At 36.2% G+C, this 27,181-nt stretch overlaps 4 protein-coding genes across 5 annotated transcripts; 1 reads left to right on the forward strand and 3 right to left on the reverse strand.

Annotated features, from left to right (window-relative positions):
* Nucleotides 1-4: 4 nt before the first annotated feature.
* LOC136780968 (zinc finger and SCAN domain-containing protein 12-like) lies at nucleotides 5-2,208 on the reverse strand. The gene is made up of 6 exons (XM_066739588.1): nucleotides 1,834-2,208; nucleotides 1,238-1,430; nucleotides 1,027-1,166; nucleotides 755-917; nucleotides 433-687; nucleotides 5-359 (listed from the first exon to the last, which is right to left on the reverse strand). Exons 1-6 carry the CDS (start codon nucleotides 1,911-1,913, stop codon nucleotides 216-218), a joined length of 975 nt encoding a protein of 324 aa, XP_066595685.1. The 5' UTR covers nucleotides 1,914-2,208; the 3' UTR covers nucleotides 5-215.
* A 174-nt stretch (nucleotides 2,209-2,382) lies between these two features.
* Nucleotides 2,383-5,212, reverse strand: dx (deltex). Its single transcript, XM_066739622.1, has 6 exons — nucleotides 4,759-5,212; nucleotides 4,483-4,675; nucleotides 4,142-4,408; nucleotides 3,778-4,066; nucleotides 3,374-3,692; nucleotides 2,383-3,301 (listed from the first exon to the last, which is right to left on the reverse strand). Exons 1-6 carry the CDS (start codon nucleotides 4,926-4,928, stop codon nucleotides 2,947-2,949), a joined length of 1,593 nt encoding a protein of 530 aa, XP_066595719.1. The 5' UTR covers nucleotides 4,929-5,212; the 3' UTR covers nucleotides 2,383-2,946.
* A 2,489-nt stretch (nucleotides 5,213-7,701) lies between these two features.
* Nucleotides 7,702-10,892, reverse strand: LOC136780990 (UBX domain-containing protein 4). Of its 2 annotated transcripts, none has more exons than XM_066739623.1 (7): nucleotides 10,171-10,890; nucleotides 9,863-9,997; nucleotides 9,388-9,782; nucleotides 9,057-9,329; nucleotides 8,679-8,984; nucleotides 8,358-8,596; nucleotides 7,702-7,986 (listed from the first exon to the last, which is right to left on the reverse strand). In XM_066739623.1, the coding sequence occupies exons 1-7, from the start codon at nucleotides 10,250-10,252 to the stop codon at nucleotides 7,851-7,853; spliced, it is 1,566 nt and encodes a 521-aa protein (XP_066595720.1). In that variant the 5' UTR covers nucleotides 10,253-10,890; the 3' UTR covers nucleotides 7,702-7,850. The 2 variants fall into 2 exon arrangements, with proteins under 2 accessions (XP_066595720.1, XP_066595721.1); XM_066739624.1 differs by having other exon boundaries at nucleotides 7,829-7,986; nucleotides 8,375-8,596; nucleotides 10,171-10,892.
* Nucleotides 10,893-24,927: 14,035 nt separating this feature from the next.
* pelo (protein pelota) lies at nucleotides 24,928-26,848 on the forward strand. Its single transcript, XM_066739509.1, has 6 exons — nucleotides 24,928-25,113; nucleotides 25,253-25,331; nucleotides 25,391-26,112; nucleotides 26,228-26,420; nucleotides 26,503-26,609; nucleotides 26,676-26,848. The coding sequence occupies exons 2-6, from the start codon at nucleotides 25,291-25,293 to the stop codon at nucleotides 26,771-26,773; spliced, it is 1,161 nt and encodes a 386-aa protein (XP_066595606.1). The 5' UTR covers nucleotides 24,928-25,113; nucleotides 25,253-25,290; the 3' UTR covers nucleotides 26,774-26,848.
* The last annotated feature ends 333 nt before the right edge of the window (nucleotides 26,849-27,181 follow it).

Consider the following 27,181-nt stretch of genomic DNA (forward strand, 5'->3'; position numbering starts at 1 on the left):
CCATTCTTCCAACAGGTTTATATGAATGCTGCTTCTCGAAATCCTAGACGCAATCATCATCATTATTTTCATCTTTCGCTCCTTAGGCAAAAGGGATTTCTTCGCCATAGTTGAAAACAATTTCCCGTTTTCTCGTCTTTCATTTTCAATCGACAAATATTTAATTATTCAAAATTTATTATTACAAAATAATATAACACTCCCGAAAGCCTCTGTTAGCTCGACATTCTTTGTTGCAATGGAAGATCACTTTCTGAATCGCTGGAATCATGTGTAGCTAATGGATCCTTCTCAAAACTTGTATATTCAATTGCACTTTTGTCAGATTGCACAATCGCAATATGTCTCATAATTCCTGGCTAAAATAACATATACATACGTTCGTGTAATTCTATACTATCGTATATTCGTCAAATACAAAAACTTTCTCACCTTTGTCCAATGCCTGACCGGCTTCTTAGGTAAATTACTTTTTGGAACATACTTATTAACTACCGCCTCTACTCTTCTATAGTCAAAATCCTGATCAACCTTTGTCACTGTTTGCAATCTCTGCTCTTCCGATGTTACGTACAAATCGTCCGGTCTGTGGTAGCTATTATGAGCGTCGTATGCCTTTTTACTACAGAACAATGCTGCGCACATTGTACACTTAATTAAATCTTCTGGAACCGCTTCTCTTTCCTCCTATAAAATATAGCTGTTACCGAAATTGCATTCTAAGCTTCGACTTTACCTATTCAAACTATTTCACCTGAGTATGAGCACGTTCCAAATGTTGTTGTAAGTTGAATTTAATGACATATTCAGTGCCACATAGATGACAGTAGTAAACGCTTAAAGCATCCTTCATAGAGTTTACTTTTATCTTATTACTGGGTGGTGGTGTAGCTATCGGTTGAAATATGTGACGGAATCTATGAAAGGTAACGATAAGAAAATAGTCATTAAAATATATTTATCAGTTATGCATGTTATTTTCATAGTAAAGAATCAATTTTCTCACTATCCTTCGTTCAAAATTACCTCTTGTGTATAGAACGGTAATGATAATCCAAGGCTTTATCATTGTAAAATGTTACTTTACAGTCTTCGCATGTTTTATGCTTTTCTTTATTCTTACTTTCAGAGACATCGTGACATGTCTGATGATTATTTCTGTGAGTCTTTTTTAAAAAAAATATCATACATTCTTTTTTTGTTTATAATATCACTGCGATACAAATTCCATACTTACTTTTAAGGGAAACTGCATGCCGCAATAATGACAATAGAATTTTGTTGGACAGTTTGGATGATCCTTAAATCTGTGTCTGATCGTTGCACTAACCGTCTCGAAGGCCAGTCCACACATATCGCACTGTGTTTCTGAATTACTTTTGCTGTTAGATGGTTTTCCTCTAGTACTTATCTCCTTATTAGCATGCTTCCTGTAGGCATACATACATTAATTAGAATAATCATAGGATTATATATAGGGTATATAACAGCATATTTATTTTGCTGTAAATACAAAGTTAATACAGCATCATGTAAAATGACTAAATTCTACCCTTTTACTTTTTTAATGAAAGAAAACAAAACCCTTTGGATAAGTATTTAAGCAGGCAAAATAGGCTAACTCGATCGATAAAAAAGGTTTTGTTTTGATTTATATGTACAAATCTGTATTTGCTATGATGTACATTTATAGTTCGCGATAATCATTATGTTAATTTATCAAAACAATCACACATTTTAATCCGTATAGCGTGAGCTTGGCACACTAGTTATTGTGTGTTGTCAGTATAAAAAAAGTTTCGTTACCTGTGCTCCTGTGTGTACAATAATTACCTAAAATGTTCCTGTAAAAACTCCTTTGATTCTAATTTAGCTCCGCATAGGACACAGCTGTACTTCTCGTTGTTACTCATTACTCTTTTGCTTTAGCAAAAATATTAAGAATCTTCAGTGTGCACTTGATTAAAGAACGAATACATTACAAATATAAAGTCAAATCAATCGCGACAAGTCATTTTCCAATGTTTTCTCATCCTTTGTCAATTCAAAGTAATATAATTTTACATTACACACAATGCAGTAACAATCATTCGATATAACGAACAACTGACGAACAGATAATTGGCCGTTAACTTTAAATTTGTCACATCGGTCTAAAGAAATGAATGCTCGGCCATCTTTAAATGGGCTTATGGACATTATGGAGTGTAAGTAAGGTAGGACAGACTGGGTATATACAGAGAAGAGGAATATAGAGAGGATAGTAGAGAGCGCGAGGGATGAAAGTGTGTGCATACATGCATGCTACAGATTCAGATAAATATTATTTATTGTATTTTTATCTTGTTTACCCTCCCCTCATTGAAATCATAATTTTTAAGTATAAAAAAATGTTTAATTTTTAACTGTACATTTATTCGATAGCTCCATTATTGATGGTAGACACAATTATATAAATATTGTAGAGTATACACTTAACTCAATATAATACTCTATTAATTTTTATTTTAAAAACGTTCCTTACTAAAAATCAATTTCATTTAAACCATCTTTCATAAAATAGTTCAATAACAAAAAATTTCTATAAATATTTTCACTGATAATCAAATATTACAAATATTTTTTTTGGTTCTTTCATTCGACAGAAATACAATTTATACATTATATGCATGTGAACTTGGAACATATTCCGTGCTTATACATATCTTCCAGTTAAGCTATTACTAGCGCTGTCTCTGTGTCACTTTATGAAAAGTATATAATTTTTTACATGTATGGACCCTTTACATTTAAATTTTTTAATAATAAACTCTATCAGTTCCGTGCTTAGCTTGGAATAATTAGGCGATTTCTATAAAAATAAACATATTTCAGTGTACACTGATTATCTTATTAACGCAATAGAAACGTGTTATCGAATTTAGAGAAAATATTGCTGGGGAAGGCTTAATTTAACTCTTGGTATAATTCTACCGATGAAATACCATCCGTTACACCTTGAACTGCCAATTCCGCCAAAGTTCGCTCTAGATAACTTTTATCTGGATAGCCGTGCCCAGAAGTAGATGGCCCTAGCTCAGTCTTATGATGAATCTCATTCCAAGTAACTACATCCTCGCGTCCAGTGGTTACTGATCGTCCAATTGTAAATATCAATCTTCTTTCAAAGGCAATTTGCAGTAATCTTAAAATTCTACGTCCTAAATTATTGTCAGGAAGGTAGCAAACTCTTGGAAAACCAACTGCATAAAATGCATCTCCTGGATTTGGGTGTTCGGTTCCTTGAACACCTGAAGGAATACTGCAATGTGGGACTTAAAAATTGTTGCTCTTCCACTGATTATAATATTCAGCTTATGACAGACATACATACTCATAAGTGATTTGTATCGTGCTGGTATTTGGGAATCCTGGTAAGGCTCTTGGTATCCGAGTCCAATTCATGGTACCTGGAGGCTGATTTCCTCGTTTTTCTCCATAAATTAAACGGCAAACTGGACATTGTATATACATAGGTGGTTGTTGACAATTCAACATAGCATTTAGGCAAGCTAAATGGAGCCTATGCCGACATCGAGTTAATTCCACTGTCAACGGCTCAGGAGGGCCGAGACAAACTGGACATGAGTCTGAACCATCGCTTTCTACAACTTTTACATACTGGGATATTACATCCGACGTAGAATCCATTCCTGCATTAAGAGAATTCAAATGGATTAAACAAAGAGAGCCTTAAAAATATTATAAGCAATATTGCGCTTTTTATATTGTTCATACCAACAACCATTTCTTTGTAGGCTTCATCACTACTACCTATACTAGTGTCCAATAAATCAATAGGATTCTCATGGCTCAAGTACGTAGAAACTGTATCGACACTTGGTCTACGACCGCTCTTCGTGCTGCTGGAATCCACATCCAAAACATTGTCCAAAGTCTTTCGCTTTTGAACTGATTCGACGGTTGCCACCGAATTACTGTTTTCTATACCATTTTTGCTACTAAAGATGTTAAAATTGTTCAAAATTACACGTGCTATATTTGAAGCACCATTATCATTTTTACCCTGTAAATTATAGTTATTATATCATTGGAATTTGAACAACGAGATATACAACACAATATTAAATCTTGCTAATACCTTCTTGCCATTTTTTTTCACATTGTTTCCAGAAGGTTTCTTGTTAGATTTTGTTGTAGCATTTTTTAATGAGACACTATTTAATTTTCTTCCCGGTGTAGCCTGCAACTCTTCTAAAGCAACCTTTACCAAAGGATAAGGGGCTTGCTGCATACGTCTTATTGGCCTTAAATATCCAGTACAGCATTTTACTTGAGTTAAATTGCAAAAGTTTATTATGTAGGGAAATCCCAAATAAGTCTTTGAAATATCAATAGTTTTATCTCCCTAAAATATATTCGATTAGCATTTTTAAACCTAACTTTGTTAAATATTTTGGTTTTACAAAACAACCGACTTACCCTTGCCCATGCCTCCTCTATAAGGCACTGAACCTCCATGTCATAAGTATGCCAATCATTAGCATCGCCAGCCCATTCCCATTTAGCACCTTTTCCAGCAGGGGAACCAGGTAAATAAAATTTTCTACGAACATTATGACTCTCATCCCCATCGTCACTGCACTGCATGTTGCTCTTCAAATTTATGTAATATCTATTAATGAAAAAATTTTATTACGATTAATTTCAATAGATTTGAAGGAATTGTACATAATAATTTTATGAATATTTTTGTACTTGTCCAAATTAGGATCAGCATCGTGTAAAAACACCCTTGTAAGCTTCTTCCAGTGGGCCCTCTCAAGATGCTGTGACACTGCTGGACTGTACGGTCGCCACCGTCCATAGCGATTTTCCCACTCCCACACAACTACAGCATGACCGTGCTCTTGCCCCTGGGCGCTCATCACCTTCAAGAGCTCTATACTCTACCTATTTGTCAATTTTTTTTATCCTTTACCTCTCCTTCTCCTCTCCCTCACTATCTCTATCCCTACCCTCTCTCTTCCCCTTTTCTTTCTATCTACTTCACCCACACAAGCACGTACTGTAGAGTTGAGAGCGTGGGAACATTTTCAATTTTCCCACGGGCGTCACAATTTCAATCAAAATTTTTGTACTCGTCTCTCTATTGCTGTGAAAAACAAGCAGAACAATTTACCACAGATCTCTATGTTAATTCATCAATGTTTAGCAATAGTAACAATCATTACAAGTAATTGGTAAAAAGCTCGGAAGCCTGAAAGAACTGAAACTGTTAGATAAACAGTTCATCATACACTTTAGTATCGTCTTTAAGTTACTAATAATCTTTGTTTCGGATAATCTTAAAGCAACAAGATAAGCAAAAAATCGACCACTAAATTTCGAATAGCTGTTAATTATTTCCAATTGTTGAAACTGAGTAAAACTGTTGAACACGGTGATAACAACACGAACAAGTCCCTTACAGGTGCTCGCAGTTCACAGGGTTCTCTTTTCAGGCGATTGCTCAGCCAGTACTCAGTCAGTGACTCAATGGTCTCAATGCTTACTGCTCAGTGCTCACCACTGCTCACTGCCTTCACTGCTAAGTCAGTGCAGTGCTCCGTCCAGCGCAGTGCATCCAGGCCATCCAGCTCGGTCCAGCTCAGTCCAGCCAGGCTCACGGCGCTCACGCTCCGCCGCTCAGCTCCCAGTAGTCAGTGGTGGTCAGTGGTAGTCAGTAACTCAGTCAGTAGTGTCAGTTGGTCAAGTTGGTGTCAGTAGTGCTCACTGCTCAGTCCGCTTAGCTCAACTTACGTCAGCGTGCCTTAGCATCGCTCGCTCGACTGCTTAACCATAACCACCCGGCGTCCACCCTTCTTCTAAGCAATCTAAGCTAAACTGCCTGCTAAACAACAGATTGTTAAACCGCTTAACTTTTCTCAATAAATTATTATAAGGGCTGATACTTCCACTCATAATTAAAATAACTGTGCTGTATCATATGATACGTAAAGTTCTAAATATATTCCATGTGACATATAATATATCATAATTAATTTAATTACGATTCGAAGTAACTGGAAGTATTGGTCCTGATTCCTAAGGCCAACTCCCACCGAAGCTCAATTATAACTTATTGGTTGTACTCGAAGCAAAGACGTCACTCAAATCAAAATGAGCCTCGAAATTACAGTTTACGAAACACTGTGTGTACTATTGTGTAGACTGTAGAAGGAAGCAACCGTTCTCTGGCGCTTAGGAAAAGTCATTAATGGCACTGAATGCTTGGTCGGGTTAACTGGTCACTGGCCAATGGCCTAGGCCGCCTAGGCCAGCCAGCCTAGGCTAGGTTGAGTGTGTGGAGTGGGTTGAGTGGGTTGATTGGATTGGCACTTGGCCCCAGCGCTCCAGATGGCGCCTGGCGGCCCTACAAACTGCTACAAACTGCGCAAACTGCCCAGGCAAGCCCAGTACCCACCTACCCACTGCCCACTCCTTCACCTTAGTCGCAATGAATTACAAAAGCAAAATTGCCTCTGCACTCGGTTTACGTGGAAGAACAACGATCGATCAATTACAAAAAGTTAAAAAAATTGAGGAAGAAACAGTATCGTAAAGAGTATAATATTTTCATAATTGTATCAACATTATTTTTTAATTTTATTTAATTTCAAAGGTATCTGCTAGGCTAAGCGCAAAGGCAGTTCTGCAATCCATTGTTTCAATTATTAATGTAGTTATGTTAATTCTCTAATATGCACGGTTCTATTACCACTTCATTATAATAAATTTTCCCTTTTTATTAATTTTTCTAAAAGTCTGAAAAATGTGCGTATACTTATCCCATTGTATTACATTGTGGGTAAAGGTTCGTAACGCGCTTAAGAGTTTTTTGTTATCGACAAACGTTTAACCTTAGCAAACCCCAAAGCTAAATAAGGAAACGTATTACAAAAATTTTACTATCGGTTATAATAGCATCTATTTGAGATAAGGATTTACTGAATATTGGTTAAATATTGTGCATAATAATTAAGGCTTTTATAACCACACATATCTAGAACTTCATTTACATATAATAATGTATTCTAAAATAAAATATAGAATCCATTAATGAAGTATTCTTAAAATGCACAATTTACAATATTATGCTTTACGTTTTTTTATATTTAAGGAGAGGGGCGGAGTTAAATTTTTTATGAAAACATACATAAGACCTTAATGACTCTCTGGTAATACCGAAAAATTCTGAAGTACGCATTTTAGCAAATGTTGCATCCTAAAGACACTTTGTTAAAATAAGTTCTCTATTCTCTATTTGATTATATGGAGATGTGTAATAACTGATAGCGCGTGTAGTCATTATATATATATATATATATATATAAATAGGTGAATATTGTTTTCATACAGTATCTGTATGATCTATATTGACTATGATTGTTGTTTAATGTTTACCAACGTAAAGTAAGATCACGGAGCTTCAACATATTCTATCCTGATGTAGACCCAAAAATTTATTTTAGATCAATATAATTTTTTGCTGTGCTCTGTGAAGCAATTAATTACAACTAATAAAACCATCTGTTCTAGTTTTAAAGATGATTAGAATTATTGCATCAAGTTATTATTATTATTATCGTACAACTATTGTTGTTTTGTTATGTAAATTTTTAATAGCTACACAATTGTATTAAACATTAGAGCTTTGTGAAATAACATTATTTTATTATACATATATAACGAGACGTATTTAGGCATTATTGGAATCAAATACAGCTATTAAATCACATATTGAATGTTGCAACTATAAATTGTAATTAAATTATTTGCACTGCAGAGTAATTATTGTAGATATTCATTCACATTTGTTGGGTTGAATTTCCATTCCAGGTGTTATTCTCGTCGTTATCATTATCACCAGAATGCAATCTGTGTATATTTCCATCTGTCCTGATAGTCGTTCCTCTCGTGTTAATCGTATTTCTCCTGAAAAGGCTGCATCGGAAACAATAAACAAGCTTTAATATAGTGCAGTAGTTTGTTTACTTTTTCAAATTGTAATGAACATAAAAGAGCATTTTTCCATGGAGATATATTAATAATAACAATATTAAAGAATTAAACCAAAATACCCGCATAACGATAAAAAAGTATAATGTTTATATAAGTATCATGAGTCTAAAACTAAAGAACCCCTTAATTTGTATTAGTTTTATGGACGTGTGGTTGTTTTTATTCACCAGTTCATAACTCCGTATAAAATACAGAATTCATTTTAGCCTAGTTTTATTATCAAGAGATTTCACTGGGGAGTCAGTTAAGATCTAAAACATTAATATTAAAGAAGATGTATTGTGGACATCTACCCTGATGATTGAGTTACATTTTGAAGATGCGATAAAACATTTCCATCGTTATTTCTAGCCCCTGTAGATGCCCTCGATGTGCCGGTTTCTTGTCTTTCTCTAGGATCATTTGAGCCACCATAGAAATAGCCCATAATGGAATTATAAAAGCCAACAAATGGAGCAAAAACCATCCAAACGAAACGGCGTAAAAATCCAGCATCAGGAGACGTTGATATAACCGCTGTTGTCGCACTTGTCTATAAAATTTTAGAAGCATAAAACCAATTCAATTTATTATAATTAAGAGTATTGGGTAGATTGAAACAAGATATAACATACAGTTTTTAGTGGTAAAATTAAAATAACGGCAGTAGGGACGAGCTCTAAGTCCAAAAGCGTTTTGTTATCATCATCGGCCGTTAATTCTCTCCTTGGGAATGAAGTTGACATCGTAAAGTGACGAAAAGGTAAGTTTATATTTTCTATCACGTAATTTCGCAAAGAGCCTAATGTACTTAATGGCTCAAATTGACCCATGTGTGGGTTGCCAGAAGGTAACCTGAACTGTATCCTAGTTACTGTAGCATCAGAAACTATTGGAGCGCGTGACTGGGGTTGCTCTTGGGATTGATTTTGTGCTTTTTGCTAATGACAAAATTTATTAATATTAATTATAGTCACCTGTATTTTTTATTAAAGAAATTAAGATCAACATACCTGCAGAGCCAATTCTCTCTGTTTTCTTTCAAGCTTATCTTGAGCAATTTGCTGTCTAACTTTTTTTTTAGCAGCTGCTTCCTCAGCTTTCTCTTTCATTCTTTCTACGTGAGCTTGCTTTATTTCTAATTCATGCTGCATTTGAAGTCTCTTTTGTAAATCTTTTGCCATTTTACGTCGATTCAATTCACGTTCTTTCTCTTTTTTCTCTTCTTCCTCCAGCCTTTGTTTCTTTTGTATTTCAATCAGTTGCTTAGCTCTTTCCACCTTCTCCTATAAACACAATTTTTATTGAGACAGGAAATTTTACTTGCAATAATTATCATCGTACCTCTGGTGTTAACTCTATTTTTCTATCGGTTAGAGCTTCTGCATTTGTGTTGCTTGAACTTTGAGAGCTTGTAGGAAATACAGTTGGAATTCCAGTAGTTTTCTCGTTAGATTCTAAGTTTGCTTTAACATAATCACTAGAATCTTCAGTTTTAGAAATTTCTATGTTTTTAATTTCTTCCATGGCATCACTACCTCCAGAACTTTTTGCACTTTCTATTTCTTTTTCTAATAAGAGAGCAGAAGTTGACTGTCCTCCTGCTTTTCCTCCTTTGGCCAAAACAGTTTCAATTTTGATAGCCAGCTCAGTTGCTGTAATAGTATGACTAGCAACAATTTCTAAAGGTACACCATTTTCACCAATAAAAAATAATGATGGTACAGGAACCAAATGATCTAATAGTTTAATATAAGAAAATTAAGTAGTTTTAAATAATAGTAAATTATTCATTATAGAGCATAGCAGGAAAGGATACAAATCTGAGCAAAAAATCTATAAGACTCTGATCCACTTTCTAGTTTAATAGCTACAAAATGTTCCTGCTCCAATTTGGAGGAAACTTCTGTAGAATTAATTGTTTCAGCTACTTGAACAGACGAGTCATCTTTTCCTAAAAAATAATTTATGCATTAAGAAATGCTTTAATAAAGACAAGAATCATATGACTTGCTTATGCATTTAATTTGAGCGTTTATTGTAAATGTTATTGATAAATAAGAGTACACGATTGTTGAAACAAAAATGGAAGAATATGGAAAATATAACCTAATGCACTAATATTACCTTCTACGAATACAACGAAAATAGCTTTTCTAGATTTTGATGCTGCCACAGCTTCATTGATGCTTCCTTGAAACCACTTCATTATTTTTCAATAAGAAAAGAATGTTACTTTGTATTATTTGTAATATAAATTGAAGAATGACGTAATGTAAAGTTTCACTAAGTTACTAGAAATTTTCTGTGGAGTTGACTTGACAGACATGACAGATGTTTCGAGAAATAACGAGGTGAATTTAGCTGAAAGCTGAAATTGAAATGGGTCGATCAAGGGATCATGCAGGTCAACGAATTAATTTCCCTAGTTAAATTTGTCCATTAAAGTTCCCTATTTACTCCAAAGTCCAATGCGTGCTTTTCAACTTCATAATTGAATCATGTATGTTATGTATGTAGTATGTACTATGTACATACAACCAATGCCAGGTATGGCTTTTTCTGTTTCGATGCATTTAGGAACTGCTTTAAAAAGACACCAGCGCTCTTACTATGTAGTGCTAATACGCGCGCCTATGTATAACTCATCCTCGCTTATCTCGTATATACACAATGGGAAATTAAATCATATGTAGCTCAGGCATCAGATAGTGTAGTAATGAATTAAATAATATAATTCAACCCGGGAAAGAAAACTATAGTATAATTAACGGGAATCCGTATACCGACATTATATATAGCGAAAACTATTTCGCATGCAACGTCGTCATTTGTTCACGGATTGTAAAGTTATTACAGGTTTTTGGAAATGCCAGAAGCTTATCTACTAAGTTACGTTAGGAAAATTAACAAAAAATGAAAAAAAATTTTTGTTTAAATAAATATATTAACATTATTGAGAAACAACAATTAAATCGCAAAATCCCCCAACGTACTTTACTAGAAAATGTTCATACGTTTCCAAAAAGTCCACAAAAATGCAAATCTGTCAACAAATGACGATGCTGCATGCAAAATAAATAATGGAAGAATTTCGTGTTGGCGACTTCCCGAACACGAAATTCTTCCATTATTTATTTTGCATGCAGCATCGTCAATTCTTGACAGATTTGCATTTTTGTGGACTTTTTGGAAACGTATGAACATTATCTAGTAAAGTACGTTGGGGGATTTTGCGATTTAATTGTTGTTTCTCAATAATGTTAATATATTTATTTAAACAAAAGTTTTTTTTCATTTTTTGTTAATTTTCCTAACGTAACTTAGTAGATAAGCTTCTGGCATTTCCAAAAGCCTGTAATAACTTTACAATCCGTCAACAAATGACGACGCTGCATGCGAAATAGTTTTCGCCCTGTAATGTCGGTATACGGATTCCCGTTAAGGTGTGGTGTGCTCTTGGCACTTCTACAAGATTCCCAAAGATCAGAAAATTAATTCGAATCATTTACTAATCGGAAGGGATCTAGTAGAAGTGAGCCCCCCCACCACGACAAGGTGGCACACCGTCGGGGAGGGAGGCGGCGCCGCCCCACCTGAAACAAAAAGAAAACAAAAATATACTTGAAAAACCGAGTATTCAATCCGAAATGTGGAAGGATTTTCAAGGAAAATATTCCCACATTTCAGATTCTAATTAGGAATTTCAAGGACAGACAAAGATATAAATTAATAAAGCATGCTACAAAAAGTGAATGAAAACAGAAGCTAACGAAATTGTTACTTCTTTCTAGCTGTTAATTGAAAAGCTTCCTCCTCTCGAGCGTGAATGTTAATTCACACAAAGGTCAACCAGATCATGACTGATACTCTCCTCAGTGACTAATTACCCTTACATTCTTTGTCCCTTGGTGTGGATCCGAGTTGTCACACGAAGAACTACTACGTCGAGGAAACGATTTACACATCAATAAAGATGGACCCCTATTAGGTGAACTTAATGAGCCAACGTCGAGAGTCCACAAGGACAAAGTAAGTAAGGGTTGATAGTCGTTGAAGGAGGATCAGCCCGAGCCAGTTGACACTCGAGAGTCCATTTCTCAATAAACACCTGTACTTGAATTAACAATGAATGAAAGTAATAAAAGTAAATTTGCCTATCCTTGAAATTATTTAAATAAATGTGGACTTAAGTAAACGGAGAGTGTTTACTTCCTATTCCTTGGTAGCCTTGTCCTATAAGCGTCCTTCCTAAAACATAAAATAAATTAAACAATTATGAGAAATAAGAAAAGAATGTATTTGCCTTTACGTCTTCCTCCAACGACGGCTCGATTCCGAATGATGGTTTGACTCACTCCAACCCAGGGTGGAAATGACCGCATGAAAGGTGTCGATTCGTTATAGGGTTTATATCGTTATTGGATACGGGGTCACTATCCATGGTCCTCCAGCGCTCGACCTGAAACAAACAAAAAAATTAGAATAAATTTGGAAAAAACGAGAATTCAACCCGAAATGTGGAAGGATTTTCAAGGAAAATATTCCCACATTTCAGATTCTAATTAGGAATTTCAAAGACAGACAAAGATATAAATTAATAAAGCATGCTACAAAAAGTGAATGAATAGAGAAACTAACTAAATTGTTACTTCTTTCTAGCTGTTAATTGAAAAGCTTCCTCCTCTCGAGCGTGAATGTTAATTCACACAAAGGTCAACCAGATCATGACTGATACTCTCCTCAGTGACTAATTACCCTTACATTCTTTGTCCCTTGGTGTGGATCCGAGTTGTCACACGAAGAACTACTACGTCGAGGAAACGATTTACACATCAATAAAGATGGACCCCTATTAGGTGAACTTAATGAGCCAACGTCGAGAGTCCACAAGGACAAAGTAAGTAAGGGTTGATAGTCGTTGAAGGAGGATCAGCCCGAGCCAGTTGACACTCGAGAGTCCATTTCTCAATAAACACCTGTACTTGAATTAACAATGAATGAAAGTAATAAAAGTAAATTTGCCTATCCTTGAAATTATTTAAATAAATGTGGACTTAAGTAAACGGAGAGTGTTTACTTCCTATTCCTTGGTAGCCTTGTCCTATAAGCGTCCTTCCTAAAACATAAAATAAATTAAACAATTATGAGAAATAAGAAAAGAATGTATTTGCCTTTACGTCTTCCTCCAACGACGGCTCGATTCCGAATGATGGTTTGACTCACTCCAACCCAGGGTGGAAATGACCGCATGAAAGGTGTCGATTCGTTATAGGGTTTATATCGTTATTGGATACGGGGTCACTATCCATGGTCCTCTAGCGCTCGACCTGAAACAAACAAAAAAATTAGAATAAATTTGGAAAAAACGAGAATTCAACCCGAAATGTGGAAGGATTTTCAAGGAAAATATTCCCACATTTCAGATTCTAATTAGGAATTTCAAGGACAGACAAAGATATAAATTAATAAAGCATGCTACAAAAAGTGAATGAAAACAGAAGCTAACGAAATTGTTACTTCTTTCTAGCTGTTAATTGAAAAGCTTCCTCCTCTCGAGCGTGAATGTTAATTCACACAAAGGTCAACCAGATCATGACTGATACTCTCCTCAGTGACTAATTACCCTTACATTCTTTGTCCCTTGGTGTGGATCCGAGTTGTCACACGAAGAACTACTACGTCGAGGAAACGATTTACACATCAATAAAGATGGACCCCTATTAGGTGAACTTAATGAGCCAACGTCGAGAGTCCACAAGGACAAAGTAAGTAAGGGTTGATAGTCGTTGAAGGAGGATCAGCCCGAGCCAGTTGACACTCGAGAGTCCATTTCTCAATAAACACCTGTACTTGAATTAACAATGAATGAAAGTAATAAAAGTAAATTTGCCTATCCTTGAAATTATTTAAATAAATGTGGACTTAAGTAAACGGAGAGTGTTTACTTCCTATTCCTTGGTAGCCTTGTCCTATAAGCGTCCTTCCTAAAACATAAAATAAATTAAACAATTATGAGAAATAAGAAAAGAATGTATTTGCCTTTACGTCTTCCTCCAACGACGGCTCGATTCCGAATGATGGTTTGACTCACTCCAACCCAGGGTGGAAATGACCGCATGAAAGGTGTCGATTCGTTATAGGGTTTATATCGTTATTGGATACGGGGTCACTATCCATGGTCCTCCAGCGCTCGACCTGAAACAAACAAAAAAATTAGAATAAATTTGGAAAAAACGAGAATTCAACCCGAAATGTGGAAGGATTTTCAAGGAAAATATTCCCACATTTCAGATTCTAATTAGGAATTTCAAAGACAGACAAAGATATAAATTAATAAAGCATGCTACAAAAAGTGAATGAATAGAGAAACTAACTAAATTGTTACTTCTTTCTAGCTGTTAATTGAAAAGCTTCCTCCTCTCGAGCGTGAATGTTAATTCACACAAAGGTCAACCAGATCATGACTGATACTCTCCTCAGTGACTAATTACCCTTACATTCTTTGTCCCTTGGTGTGGATCCGAGTTGTCACACGAAGAACTACTACGTCGAGGAAACGATTTACACATCAATAAAGATGGACCCCTATTAGGTGAACTTAATGAGCCAACGTCGAGAGTCCACAAGGACAAAGTAAGTAAGGGTTGATAGTCGTTGAAGGAGGATCAGCCCGAGCCAGTTGACACTCGAGAGTCCATTTCTCAATAAACACCTGTACTTGAATTAACAATGAATGAAAGTAATAAAAGTAAATTTGCCTATCCTTGAAATTATTTAAATAAATGTGGACTTAAGTAAACGGAGAGTGTTTACTTCCTATTCCTTGGTAGCCTTGTCCTATAAGCGTCCTTCCTAAAACATAAAATAAATTAAACAATTATGAGAAATAAGAAAAGAATGTATTTGCCTTTACGTCTTCCTCCAACGACGGCTCGATTCCGAATGATGGTTTGACTCACTCCAACCCAGGGTGGAAATGACCGCATGAAAGGTGTCGATTCGTTATAGGGTTTATATCGTTATTGGATACGGGGTCACTATCCATGGTCCTCCAGCGCTCGACCTGAAACAAACAAAAAAATTAGAATAAATTTGGAAAAAACGAGAATTCAACCCGAAATGTGGAAGGATTTTCAAGGAAAATATTCCCACATTTCAGATTCTAATTAGGAATTTCAAAGACAGACAAAGATATAAATTAATAAAGCATGCTACAAAAAGTGAATGAATAGAGAAACTAACTAAATTGTTACTTCTTTCTAGCTGTTAATTGAAAAGCTTCCTCCTCTCGAGCGTGAATGTTAATTCACACAAAGGTCAACCAGATCATGACTGATACTCTCCTCAGTGACTAATTACCCTTACATTCTTTGTCCCTTGGTGTGGATCCGAGTTGTCACACGAAGAACTACTACGTCGAGGAAACGATTTACACATCAATAAAGATGGACCCCTATTAGGTGAACTTAATGAGCCAACGTCGAGAGTCCACAAGGACAAAGTAAGTAAGGGTTGATAGTCGTTGAAGGAGGATCAGCCCGAGCCAGTTGACACTCGAGAGTCCATTTCTCAATAAACACCTGTACTTGAATTAACAATGAATGAAAGTAATAAAAGTAAATTTGCCTATCCTTGAAATTATTTAAATAAATGTGGACTTAAGTAAACGGAGAGTGTTTACTTCCTATTCCTTGGTAGCCTTGTCCTATAAGCGTCCTTCCTAAAACATAAAATAAATTAAACAATTATGAGAAATAAGAAAAGAATGTATTTGCCTTTACGTCTTCCTCCAACGACGGCTCGATTCCGAATGATGGTTTGACTCACTCCAACCCAGGGTGGAAATGACCGCATGAAAGGTGTCGATTCGTTATAGGGTTTATATCGTTATTGGATACGGGGTCACTATCCATGGTCCTCCAGCGCTCGACCTGAAACAAACAAAAAAATTAGAATAAATTTGGAAAAAACGAGAATTCAACCCGAAATGTGGAAGGATTTTCAAGGAAAATATTCCCACATTTCAGATTCTAATTAGGAATTTCAAAGACAGACAAAGATATAAATTAATAAAGCATGCTACAAAAAGTGAATGAATAGAGAAACTAACTAAATTGTTACTTCTTTCTAGCTGTTAATTGAAAAGCTTCCTCCTCTCGAGCGTGAATGTTAATTCACACAAAGGTCAACCAGATCATGACTGATACTCTCCTCAGTGACTAATTACCCTTACATTCTTTGTCCCTTGGTGTGGATCCGAGTTGTCACACGAAGAACTACTACGTCGAGGAAACGATTTACACATCAATAAAGATGGACCCCTATTAGGTGAACTTAATGAGCCAACGTCGAGAGTCCACAAGGACAAAGTAAGTAAGGGTTGATAGTCGTTGAAGGAGGATCAGCCCGAGCCAGTTGACACTCGAGAGTCCATTTCTCAATAAACACCTGTACTTGAATTAACAATGAATGAAAGTAATAAAAGTAAATTTGCCTATCCTTGAAATTATTTAAATAAATGTGGACTTAAGTAAACGGAGAGTGTTTACTTCCTATTCCTTGGTAGCCTTGTCCTATAAGCGTCCTTCCTAAAACATAAAATAAATTAAACAATTATGAGAAATAAGAAAAGAATGTATTTGCCTTTACGTCTTCCTCCAACGACGGCTCGATTCCGAATGATGGTTTGACTCACTCCAACCCAGGGTGGAAATGACCGCATGAAAGGTGTCGATTCGTTATAGGGTTTATATCGTTATTGGATACGGGGTCACTATCCATGGTCCTCTAGCGCTCGACCTGAAACAAACAAAAAAATTAGAATAAATTTGGAAAAAACGAGAATTCAACCCGAAATGTGGAAGGATTTTCAAGGAAAATATTCCCACATTTCAGATTCTAATTAGGAATTTCAAGGACAGACAAAGATATAAATTAATAAAGCATGCTACAAAAAGTGAATGAAAACAGAAGCTAACGAAATTGTTACTTCTTTCTAGCTGTTAATTGAAAAGCTTCCTCCTCTCGAGCGTGAATGTTAATTCACACAAAGGTCAACCAGATCATGACTGATACTCTCCTCAGTGACTAATTACCCTTACATTCTTTGTCCCTTGGTGTGGATCCGAGTTGTCACACGAAGAACTACTACGTCGAGGAAACGATTTACACATCAATAAAGATGGACCCCTATTAGGTGAACTTAATGAGCCAACGTCGAGAGTCCACAAGGACAAAGTAAGTAAGGGTTGATAGTCGTTGAAGGAGGATCAGCCCGAGCCAGTTGACACTCGAGAGTCCATTTCTCAATAAACACCTGTACTTGAATTAACAATGAATGAAAGTAATAAAAGTAAATTTGCCTATCCTTGAAATTATTTAAATAAATGTGGACTTAAGTAAACGGAGAGTGTTTACTTCCTATTCCTTGGTAGCCTTGTCCTATAAGCGTCCTTCCTAAAACATAAAATAAATTAAACAATTATGAGAAATAAGAAAAGAATGTATTTGCCTTTACGTCTTCCTCCAACGACGGCTCGATTCCGAATGATGGTTTGACTCACTCCAACCCAGGGTGGAAATGACCGCATGAAAGGTGTCGATTCGTTATAGGGTTTATATCGTTATTGGATACGGGGTCACTATCCATGGTCCTCCAGCGCTCGACCTGAAACAAACAAAAAAATTAGAATAAATTTGGAAAAAACGAGAATTCAACCCGAAATGTGGAAGGATTTTCAAGGAAAATATTCCCACATTTCAGATTCTAATTAGGAATTTCAAAGACAGACAAAGATATAAATTAATAAAGCATGCTACAAAAAGTGAATGAATAGAGAAACTAACTAAATTGTTACTTCTTTCTAGCTGTTAATTGAAAAGCTTCCTCCTCTCGAGCGTGAATGTTAATTCACACAAAGGTCAACCAGATCATGACTGATACTCTCCTCAGTGACTAATTACCCTTACATTCTTTGTCCCTTGGTGTGGATCCGAGTTGTCACACGAAGAACTACTACGTCGAGGAAACGATTTACACATCAATAAAGATGGACCCCTATTAGGTGAACTTAATGAGCCAACGTCGAGAGTCCACAAGGACAAAGTAAGTAAGGGTTGATAGTCGTTGAAGGAGGATCAGCCCGAGCCAGTTGACACTCGAGAGTCCATTTCTCAATAAACACCTGTACTTGAATTAACAATGAATGAAAGTAATAAAAGTAAATTTGCCTATCCTTGAAATTATTTAAATAAATGTGGACTTAAGTAAACGGAGAGTGTTTACTTCCTATTCCTTGGTAGCCTTGTCCTATAAGCGTCCTTCCTAAAACATAAAATAAATTAAACAATTATGAGAAATAAGAAAAGAATGTATTTGCCTTTACGTCTTCCTCCAACGACGGCTCGATTCCGAATGATGGTTTGACTCACTCCAACCCAGGGTGGAAATGACCGCATGAAAGGTGTCGATTCGTTATAGGGTTTATATCGTTATTGGATACGGGGTCACTATCCATGGTCCTCTAGCGCTCGACCTGAAACAAACAAAAAAATTAGAATAAATTTGGAAAAAACGAGAATTCAACCCGAAATGTGGAAGGATTTTCAAGGAAAATATTCCCACATTTCAGATTCTAATTAGGAATTTCAAGGACAGACAAAGATATAAATTAATAAAGCATGCTACAAAAACTGAATGAAAACAGAAGCTAACGAAATTGTTACTTCTTTCCAGCGGTTAATTGAAAAGCTTCCTCCTCTCGAGCGTGAATGTTAATTCACACAAAGGTCAACCAGATCATGACTGATACTCTCCTCAGTGACTAATTACCCTTACATTCTTTGTCCCTTGGTGTGGATCCGAGTTGTCACACGAAGAACTACTACGTCGAGGAAACGATTTACACATCAAAAAAGATGGACCCCTATTAGGTGAACTTAATGAGCCAACGTCGAGAGTCCACAAGGACAAAGTAAGTAAGGGTTGATAGTCGTTGAAGGAGGATCAGCCCGAGCCAGTTGACACTCGAGAGTCCACTTCTCAATAAACACCTGTACTTGAATTAACAATGAATGAAAGTAATAAAAGTAAATTTGCCTATCATTGAAATTATTTAAATAAATTTGGACTTAAGTAAACGGACAGGTAATTAAGCCTTACTCGATGAGAGCCTTGTCCTATACTTGTCCCTCTTAAAACTTAAAAAAAATTAAGCAGGTATGAAAAGTAGAAAAATAATTAGGATATTTGTCAGTACGTCCTCCTCTGATGACGGTTTGACTCCAAATAATGGTTTGTTTTTCTCCAACTGATGGAGAAAAGGGTACAGGGTTGGTATGAATTCCATATCGAATATATATCGATATTGGACAGTTTTGCCACTAGGAATAGTCCTCTTCCACTCCACCTGAAAATAAGAAATGTTAATAAAATTTGACAAAACGAGTATTTAACCTGAAATATGGAAGGTTTTTCAAAAAAAATATTTCCATATTTCATTTTATAATTTGGAATTTCAAGAACTGGCAAAAATGGTATTTAATACGAAGATTCTACCAAAAACATACGATTATAAAAAAAAGGGAAAATGGTATTTGATTCTAGTTATTAATTGAGATGCATCTTTCTCTCGAGAGAGTGAACGTTAATTCAATTAAGATGTGCCTTTATTAGTTGAACTGGACATGTGGGAAGATAGAATCTCCGTGGAAAATGAAGTTGAGGTGATTCCCTTTATTTTAAAAGGAATTAAGAAACCTCAATATGATACCCTACCTAATACCGAAAACTATAATGACTATCTAATTCACAAAGCTAAAGAGCCTAAATATAACGCCAATCTAAACCTAATGAAAAACAGAAAATACGCGCAAAATAGAAATAGACGATACGGAGGATCTGAAAAACATTAAAGACAAAACAAAAAATGATTTTAACCGAAGAATGGCCAGCTTTAACCTACTGATAGGTTTTTGGTCATTCTTTAGTTAATAAAAAAAAAATTCCACGGTTTTACCCGTGGTACTCACTCATTCAGCGAATTCCCAGCCATGATTCATACATATTCTGCGATAATACCGAAGATGGGAATGGTGATGTTGATGGCGATGATAATGGCGTTTATGATGACGATGGAGATGAGGACGCTGACGTTATGCACTCGCGAAAAAATGATTTTTAAACGCCACTGCGCGAATTCTTTTTAAGGTACACTTCTCGCGACAACCGCACTACTCGACGAGCACTTCAAGACTGACACTACGAGACTCGGATTATTCAAAAGGCACTACGCAACGCGATTTCTTTTTAACGTACACTACGCGGGAGAACCGCACTACGCGACGAGCAGTTCACGACTGTCACTACAGATTCTGATTTTTAAATCAGCAGTGCGCTACGGGATTTCTTTTAAACGTACACTACGCGGGAGAACCGCACTACACGACGAGCACTTCACAACTGACACTAAAAGACTCGGATTTTTCAAACTGCACTGCGCGACGCGATTTGTCTTTAACGTGCACTAGGCGGGACAACCGCACTACGCGACGACCACTTCACGACTGACACTACGAGACTCGGATTATTCAAAAGGCACTACGCGACGCGATTTCTTTTTAACGTACACTACGCGGGAGAAACGCACTACGCGACGAGCAGTTCACGACTGTCACTACAGATTCTGATTTTTAAATCAGCAGTGCGCTACGGGATTTCTTTTAAACGTACACTACGCGGGAGAACCGCACTACGCGACGAGCACTTCACGACTGACACTAAAAGACTCGGATTTTTCAAACTGCACTGCGCGACGCGATTTGTCTTTAACGTGCACTAGGCGGGACAACCGCACTACGCGACGAGCACTTCACAACTGACACTTCGAAACTTGGATTTTTAAAATAGCAGTGCGCTACGCGATTTCTTTTTAACGTACACTCGGGACAACCGCACTACGCGACGAGCACTTCACGACTGACACTACGAGACTCGGATTATTCAAAAGGCACTACGCGACGCGATTTCTTTTTAACGTACACTACGCGGGAGTAACGCACTACGCGACGAGCAGTTCACGACTGTCACTACAGATTCTGATTTTTAAATCAGCAGTGCGCTACGGGATTCTTTTAAACGTACACTACGCGGGAGGACCGCACTACGCGACGAGCAGCTCACGACTGACACTACAGACTCGGATTCTTAAATTAGCAGTGCGCTAATCGATTTCTTTTTAACGAACACTACGCGAGAGACCCGCACTACGCGACGAGCACTTCACAACTGACACTACAGACTCGGATTTTTAAAGTAGCAGTGCGCTACGCGATTTCTTTTAAACGTACACTACGCGGGAGAACCGCACTACGCGACGAGCACTTCACGACTGTCACTTCGAGACTTGGATTTTTAAAGTAGCAGTGCGCTAAGCGATTTCTTTTTAACGTACACTACGCGGGAGAACCGCACTACGCGACGAGCACTTCACGACTGTCACTTCGAGACTTGGATTTTTAAAGTAGCAGTGCGCTACGCGATTTCTTTTAAACGTACACTACGCGGGAGAACCGCACTACGCGACGAGCACTTCGCAACTGACACTTTGAGACACAAATTATTCAAAAGGCACTACGCGACGCGATTTCTTTTTAACGTACACTACCGGGACAATCGCACTACGCGACGAACAGTTCACGACTGACACTACAGACTCGGATTTTTAAAGCAGCTATGCGCTACGCGATTTCTTTTTTACGAACACTACGCGAGAGAACCGCACTAAGCGACGATCACTTCACAACTGACACTTCGAGACTTGGATTTTTAAAGCAGCTGTGCGCTACGCGATTTCTTTTTAACGTACACTACGCGGGAGAACCGCACTACGCGACGAGCACTTCACGACTGACACTAAAAGACTCGGATTTTTCAAACTGCACTGCGCGACGCGATTTGTCTTTAACGTGCACTAGGCGGGACAACCGCACTACGCGACGAGCATTTCACGACTGACACTACGAGACTCGGATTATTCAAAAGGCACTACGCGACGCGATTTTTATTTCAACGTATAATACGCGGGACAACCGCATTCCGCGACGAACACTTATCGACTGACACTTCGAAACTCGGATTTTTCAAACGGCATTTCGTGACGCGAGTTTTATTTTAAGGTATACTACTCTGGAAAACCGCACTCCACGACGAGCACTTATCGACTGACACTACGAGACTCGGATTTTACAAACGACACTCCTCGACGTGAAATTTTTAAACGCGCTCTCTCACTCTTTAGTGAAGTCGCTAACCGTAACAGAAATAAATTATTGCATGTAATTTTATAGAGTTAATTTTAATTTATTTAACTTTAATATAATTAAAGTAAAACTGGCAGGATTTAACAGTCTTTGAGGCTTCTGTCTTTATTCGCTGCAGCACTCACACACACATACACAATAGACACGCTCCGCACTGACTGTAGTCACAAATTTTCTATTTATTACGCGAATTACACACAGATAAAAGCTTTTATTTTCATCACACACTGCATTCATTACTATATATTCTTTTCAAATATCCCAACTGCATTACTTAAATTTCCCTCTTGACATAATTAAATATGCGGAAATAATATAGAAAAGTTAAGTTTAATTTTTAAACAATTTATTGTCACCAATGCCGAATACTTATAATTGCACAACACTATTAAAAAATTTTAACCAGAATTTTAAATTTATTTAGAAATTAATAATAATTAATAAAATCTTAAATAAATTTAAATTGTTTGTATAAAAATAATAAAAGCTAATTAAATTTATTTAAATTTTATAAAACGCGGCACAATTTTGTTAATATTATAAAATAAATAGCTCATATGTGATGAAAGTAAAACATTAAATTATTTTTAATCGCGACTAATTTAAACTAAATGTCAGTACTCAGTGGTTACGAAAAACCAAAACGCGGGATCCACTGACGACCGGTACGCGGATAATTGATAACTGAGTTGATGTACCCGCTACGCGAGAGGGCTATGCGGAACAGGTATCGCTTATTGTGGGCGGGTTAATTAGCAATCGCACCTGATTGGTTGCAATTTGAGATATTCCGCAAATCAGTTGCGACTGCTATCGGTATGAGTAGGATCTCTTTCACCAACTTTTAAAATGATTATTTTGCCAAGTACGGATTGACCATTTTTTCGAAAATACTTATGCTAATACATTGCAATGTTAACAATTTTATATCATATGGCAAATTTAGCGTTTTAAAAGCCAGTGAAAAAGAATCTTAACGAGTAGTACCTGTCCCGGATGGTATTTTTTTGAAGCGCGAGTTTCAGTTTATCTATCAAATTTCCGCGTATGAGTTGTCAGTAAATCGCGCTGTTTTTTTTATAATCACTGACATTTATTTCGCATTAGTCGCGATTAAAAATAATGTAGTGTTTTATTTTCATCAAATACGTGCTATTTTATTATTATGTTAATAAAATTTTACCGCTCTTTAATAAATCTATGTAAATTTAATTAAAATAAATTATTTTGTTACAGTTTAATTAATTTTAAGTAAATTTTCATTCATTATTATTGATTTTATATAATACAATAATTTAATGGAATACTGTATGTGATGAAAATAAAAGCTTTCATTTGTAAAAGAAGTGTAATAATTAGAAAACTCGTAAAAATTGTCAGTGTGCAGCACACGCGTGTGCGTGTTTAGTGCTTGCACGATTAAAAGTAGAAGACTCAAGGACTCTCTTAACCCATAATTCTCATTATTTTATTTTGAAGTTAAATGAACTATAAAATGAACTTACTGCAGTTTAATAAAATAATATTTGTTATACATTAGACGGTCTTATTCTAAAATGAATGCGCGTTTAAAAATTCCACGCCGTGCAGTGACATTTAAAAAATTCTTGTCGCGTAGTGCCGTTTAAAAATATTTCTTTTGTAAGTGAATATCGTCATTATATATGCTGTTTTGCAATTAATTTACAATAAAACATGTAGTTAATAAATATTTTAAAACATCTGCATGTTATAATAAATGATGTTCTGTTAAACAAATGTCTGCATTTATACTATTTATAGTTCCCGCTTACATCTGACGTGTATAACGAAATTTACCGAGCTCAGACGAAGTTTTTTATAAGTTTTTTTAATAGTGTATAGACACTGTGGAAAATTGATCGCCGTCTTTGAAATTCGTAGAGAAAGTACGAAGTGAAGTTAACTGAAAGGTCGCCGAATCAATTTCCTATGGTGTATGTAGTGCACAGTGGGAAATCAGTGGAAAATTGAATCGTGTGTGGTTCAGCTAGCTTCACTCTGTAATTTAACATGGAAAATGATTACTATACACTATAGCTGAAAGCACACACGATTCAATTTATAGTGTAGTATATACATACGAACGAAGCAAGCGAGTGAGTAGGTGCGCGAAGTAAAAGCGCTGGTCTTTTTAATGCGATTCCTAAAAGCATCGAAAAATTATGGGAAAGCCATACCTGGCGATTACTGTATACCTGTATACACATACATTCATACATACATGTAATACAATTTCTACTTTCCTTTTTGGGATGGAAAGACGTTCCCAATAGACCCAATCCCATAAAATGAATCGGATTTTTAATCCTGATTAAACACTGTTAGAAAAAAGTGCAACTGACTTAGGGAAAAAATATATATACTACATATGAATTCCTTAAGGCGTGTTAACGGAGCACGCTTAGCACTGCCAACGCTACTGCGCATAGAAAAATGATTGAAATGTGTGTGTGCGCAGTAGCGTTGATAGCGTCTCCGTGAACGCGCCCTTACACTTCAATCGGATTATGGCTATTGGCTTACGTCATTTATGTATAAGCCGGTGAATCGTATCGTGATTCGTGGTCGTGGCCATCGTGGCGATTTTCTTGGGTTGACATTTAAGTATGAAGCGTTATTTAATATCATGTCTGGCATATGGTGTTATTTCCTTTACAATATTTCAATTAATTGCGAAAGAGAGCATGGCTGATATTTTATATAAATCTGCAGTGCATTAGTTTCAAGGTGTGTAATATTATTGTATTTTCTAACCTAATACTTAAAGCTTGATTTAACCTTTACTTGCTAAATGATTCTTTTTATCGACAATTGTTTATTACTTTAATTAAAGAAGCCACGTGGACTATAAAGACTTCCTTTACAGATTATTTTTTGATCAAGAGATTAAACATATTTTTCACCATGAAACTTGTACATAAGAATATAGATAAGGAAGGAGAAGGGTAAGAAACCATTATTGTCAGTATTTTAGATTTACTATTAATCGGGATATTTTTCATAGGAGTGTCAGTCTTGTTCCAGAGAATATGGAGGACATTTGGCATGCTTATAATTTAATTGGTGAAGGAGACTTTGTCAGCTGTTCAACTATTAGAAAAGTACAAACAGAGTCTGCTACTGGTAGTTCTAGTTGTTACAGAGTACGCACAACTTTAAAAATTTGTGTAGAGAATATAGACTTCGATACCCAGGCCTGTGTATTGAGATTAAAAGGGAGAAACATAGAAGAGAATAAATATGTGAAGACTGGAGCATATCATACATTGGATGTTGAACAGAATCGAAAATTTACTATTACAAAAGCAAAATGGGATTCTATATGTTTGGAAAGAGTTGATACTGCTTGTGATCCAATGCAAAATGCAGATGTTGCTGCTGTTATCATGCAAGAGGGCATAGCCCATGTTTGTCTGATAACAGCAAATATGACTATAGTTCGAACAAAGATCGATCAAGTTATTCCTAGGAAAAGAAAAGGAAATATCTCCCAACATGAAAAAGGATTGATCAAATTTTATGAAAGTGTAATGCAAGGCATTTTGAGGCACATTAATTTTGAAATTATCAAATGTATCATAGTCGCTAGTCCAGGATTTGTTAAAGATCAATTCATGGATTACATGGTGCAGCAAGCTATCAAGCTTGATAACAAAATTATTCTGGAAAATAGGGGCAAATTTTTACTTGTTCATGCCAGTTCTGGCTTCAAGCATTCTCTGAAAGGTGACTCTTCAAACATTTGATCATTTTTATTAATTACTATCTTTATATGATTGCTAAAAAAAATACATTAATTTGCGAAAAGCTTTTTACATGTATTAATTAATTAATTTTTCAGAGGTACTAGCAGATCCAGCTGTTGTATCACGTATTTCAGACACTAAGGCTGCTGGGGAAGTTCGAGCATTAGAAGCATTTTATCATGTACTACAAACAGATCCTGCCAGAGCTTTTTATGGTAAAAGGCATGTTGAAAAGGCCAACGAATCTCAGGCAATTGAAACTTTACTGATTTCAGATAAATTATTTAGGTAAAACCAAGAATAATGCAATTGACTAAAGTTTTACTTTCTTATAATTCTTGATTGTAACATTTGATATATTGTCTTGTAGAAGTCAAAACATTGGCTTAAGGAAAGAATATGTTGCTCTGGTGGAGAGTGTGAAAGAGTCTGGCGGAGATGTGAAGATTTTCTCAAGCCTTCATGTTTCAGGGGAGCGTAAGTATTTTGTTTGACTTTTTTTTTACTAAAATATTGATAATATTTTAATAATTTTTCTTTTAGAATTGGAGCAGTTAACGGGTGTAGCAGCAATATTACGTTTTCCTATTCCTGAGCTAGAGGATGAGAGCGATGAAAGCGATTCCGATTTAGAAGAATAAAAATGTTTACTATACCTGCATACAATTGTACATACTTGCGCTGTGCGTAATTTCATAAATTTAATTACAGCCTATTCAAAAAGTTTGTTTTTCTCTTAAACTAAACTTTATGCCCAAAGAAAACTTTCTTAACGTCGATTTATTTCATTGGCTCACATATATGAAAGCTCGGTCTATGATAAGAAAGTTTCGAATACAATTGTTGGCGCCTTATAGCATGACTCCCAATACTGATTTAACTGAGCATGCCTGAGACTTCAGTATAGGACTGCGTGAGCGTGGGCGGTGGGGCTACTGGGCCCTGGGCCTGGGGCCTGGGGCCACTGGAGTTGAGCCGTCTCTGGGGCTGGCGTTGAGATCGCGAATACTTTCCGCAGGGTTAAAAACGTTCCTAAACGCATCGAAAAT

Source organism: Prorops nasuta, unplaced genomic scaffold, assembly GCF_024137725.1.
Source record: "Prorops nasuta isolate Cenicafe-Biocafe unplaced genomic scaffold, Cenicafe_Pnas_1.2 PNAS00021, whole genome shotgun sequence".
In the NCBI taxonomy this organism is placed as follows: Eukaryota; Metazoa; Arthropoda; class Insecta; order Hymenoptera; family Bethylidae; genus Prorops; species Prorops nasuta.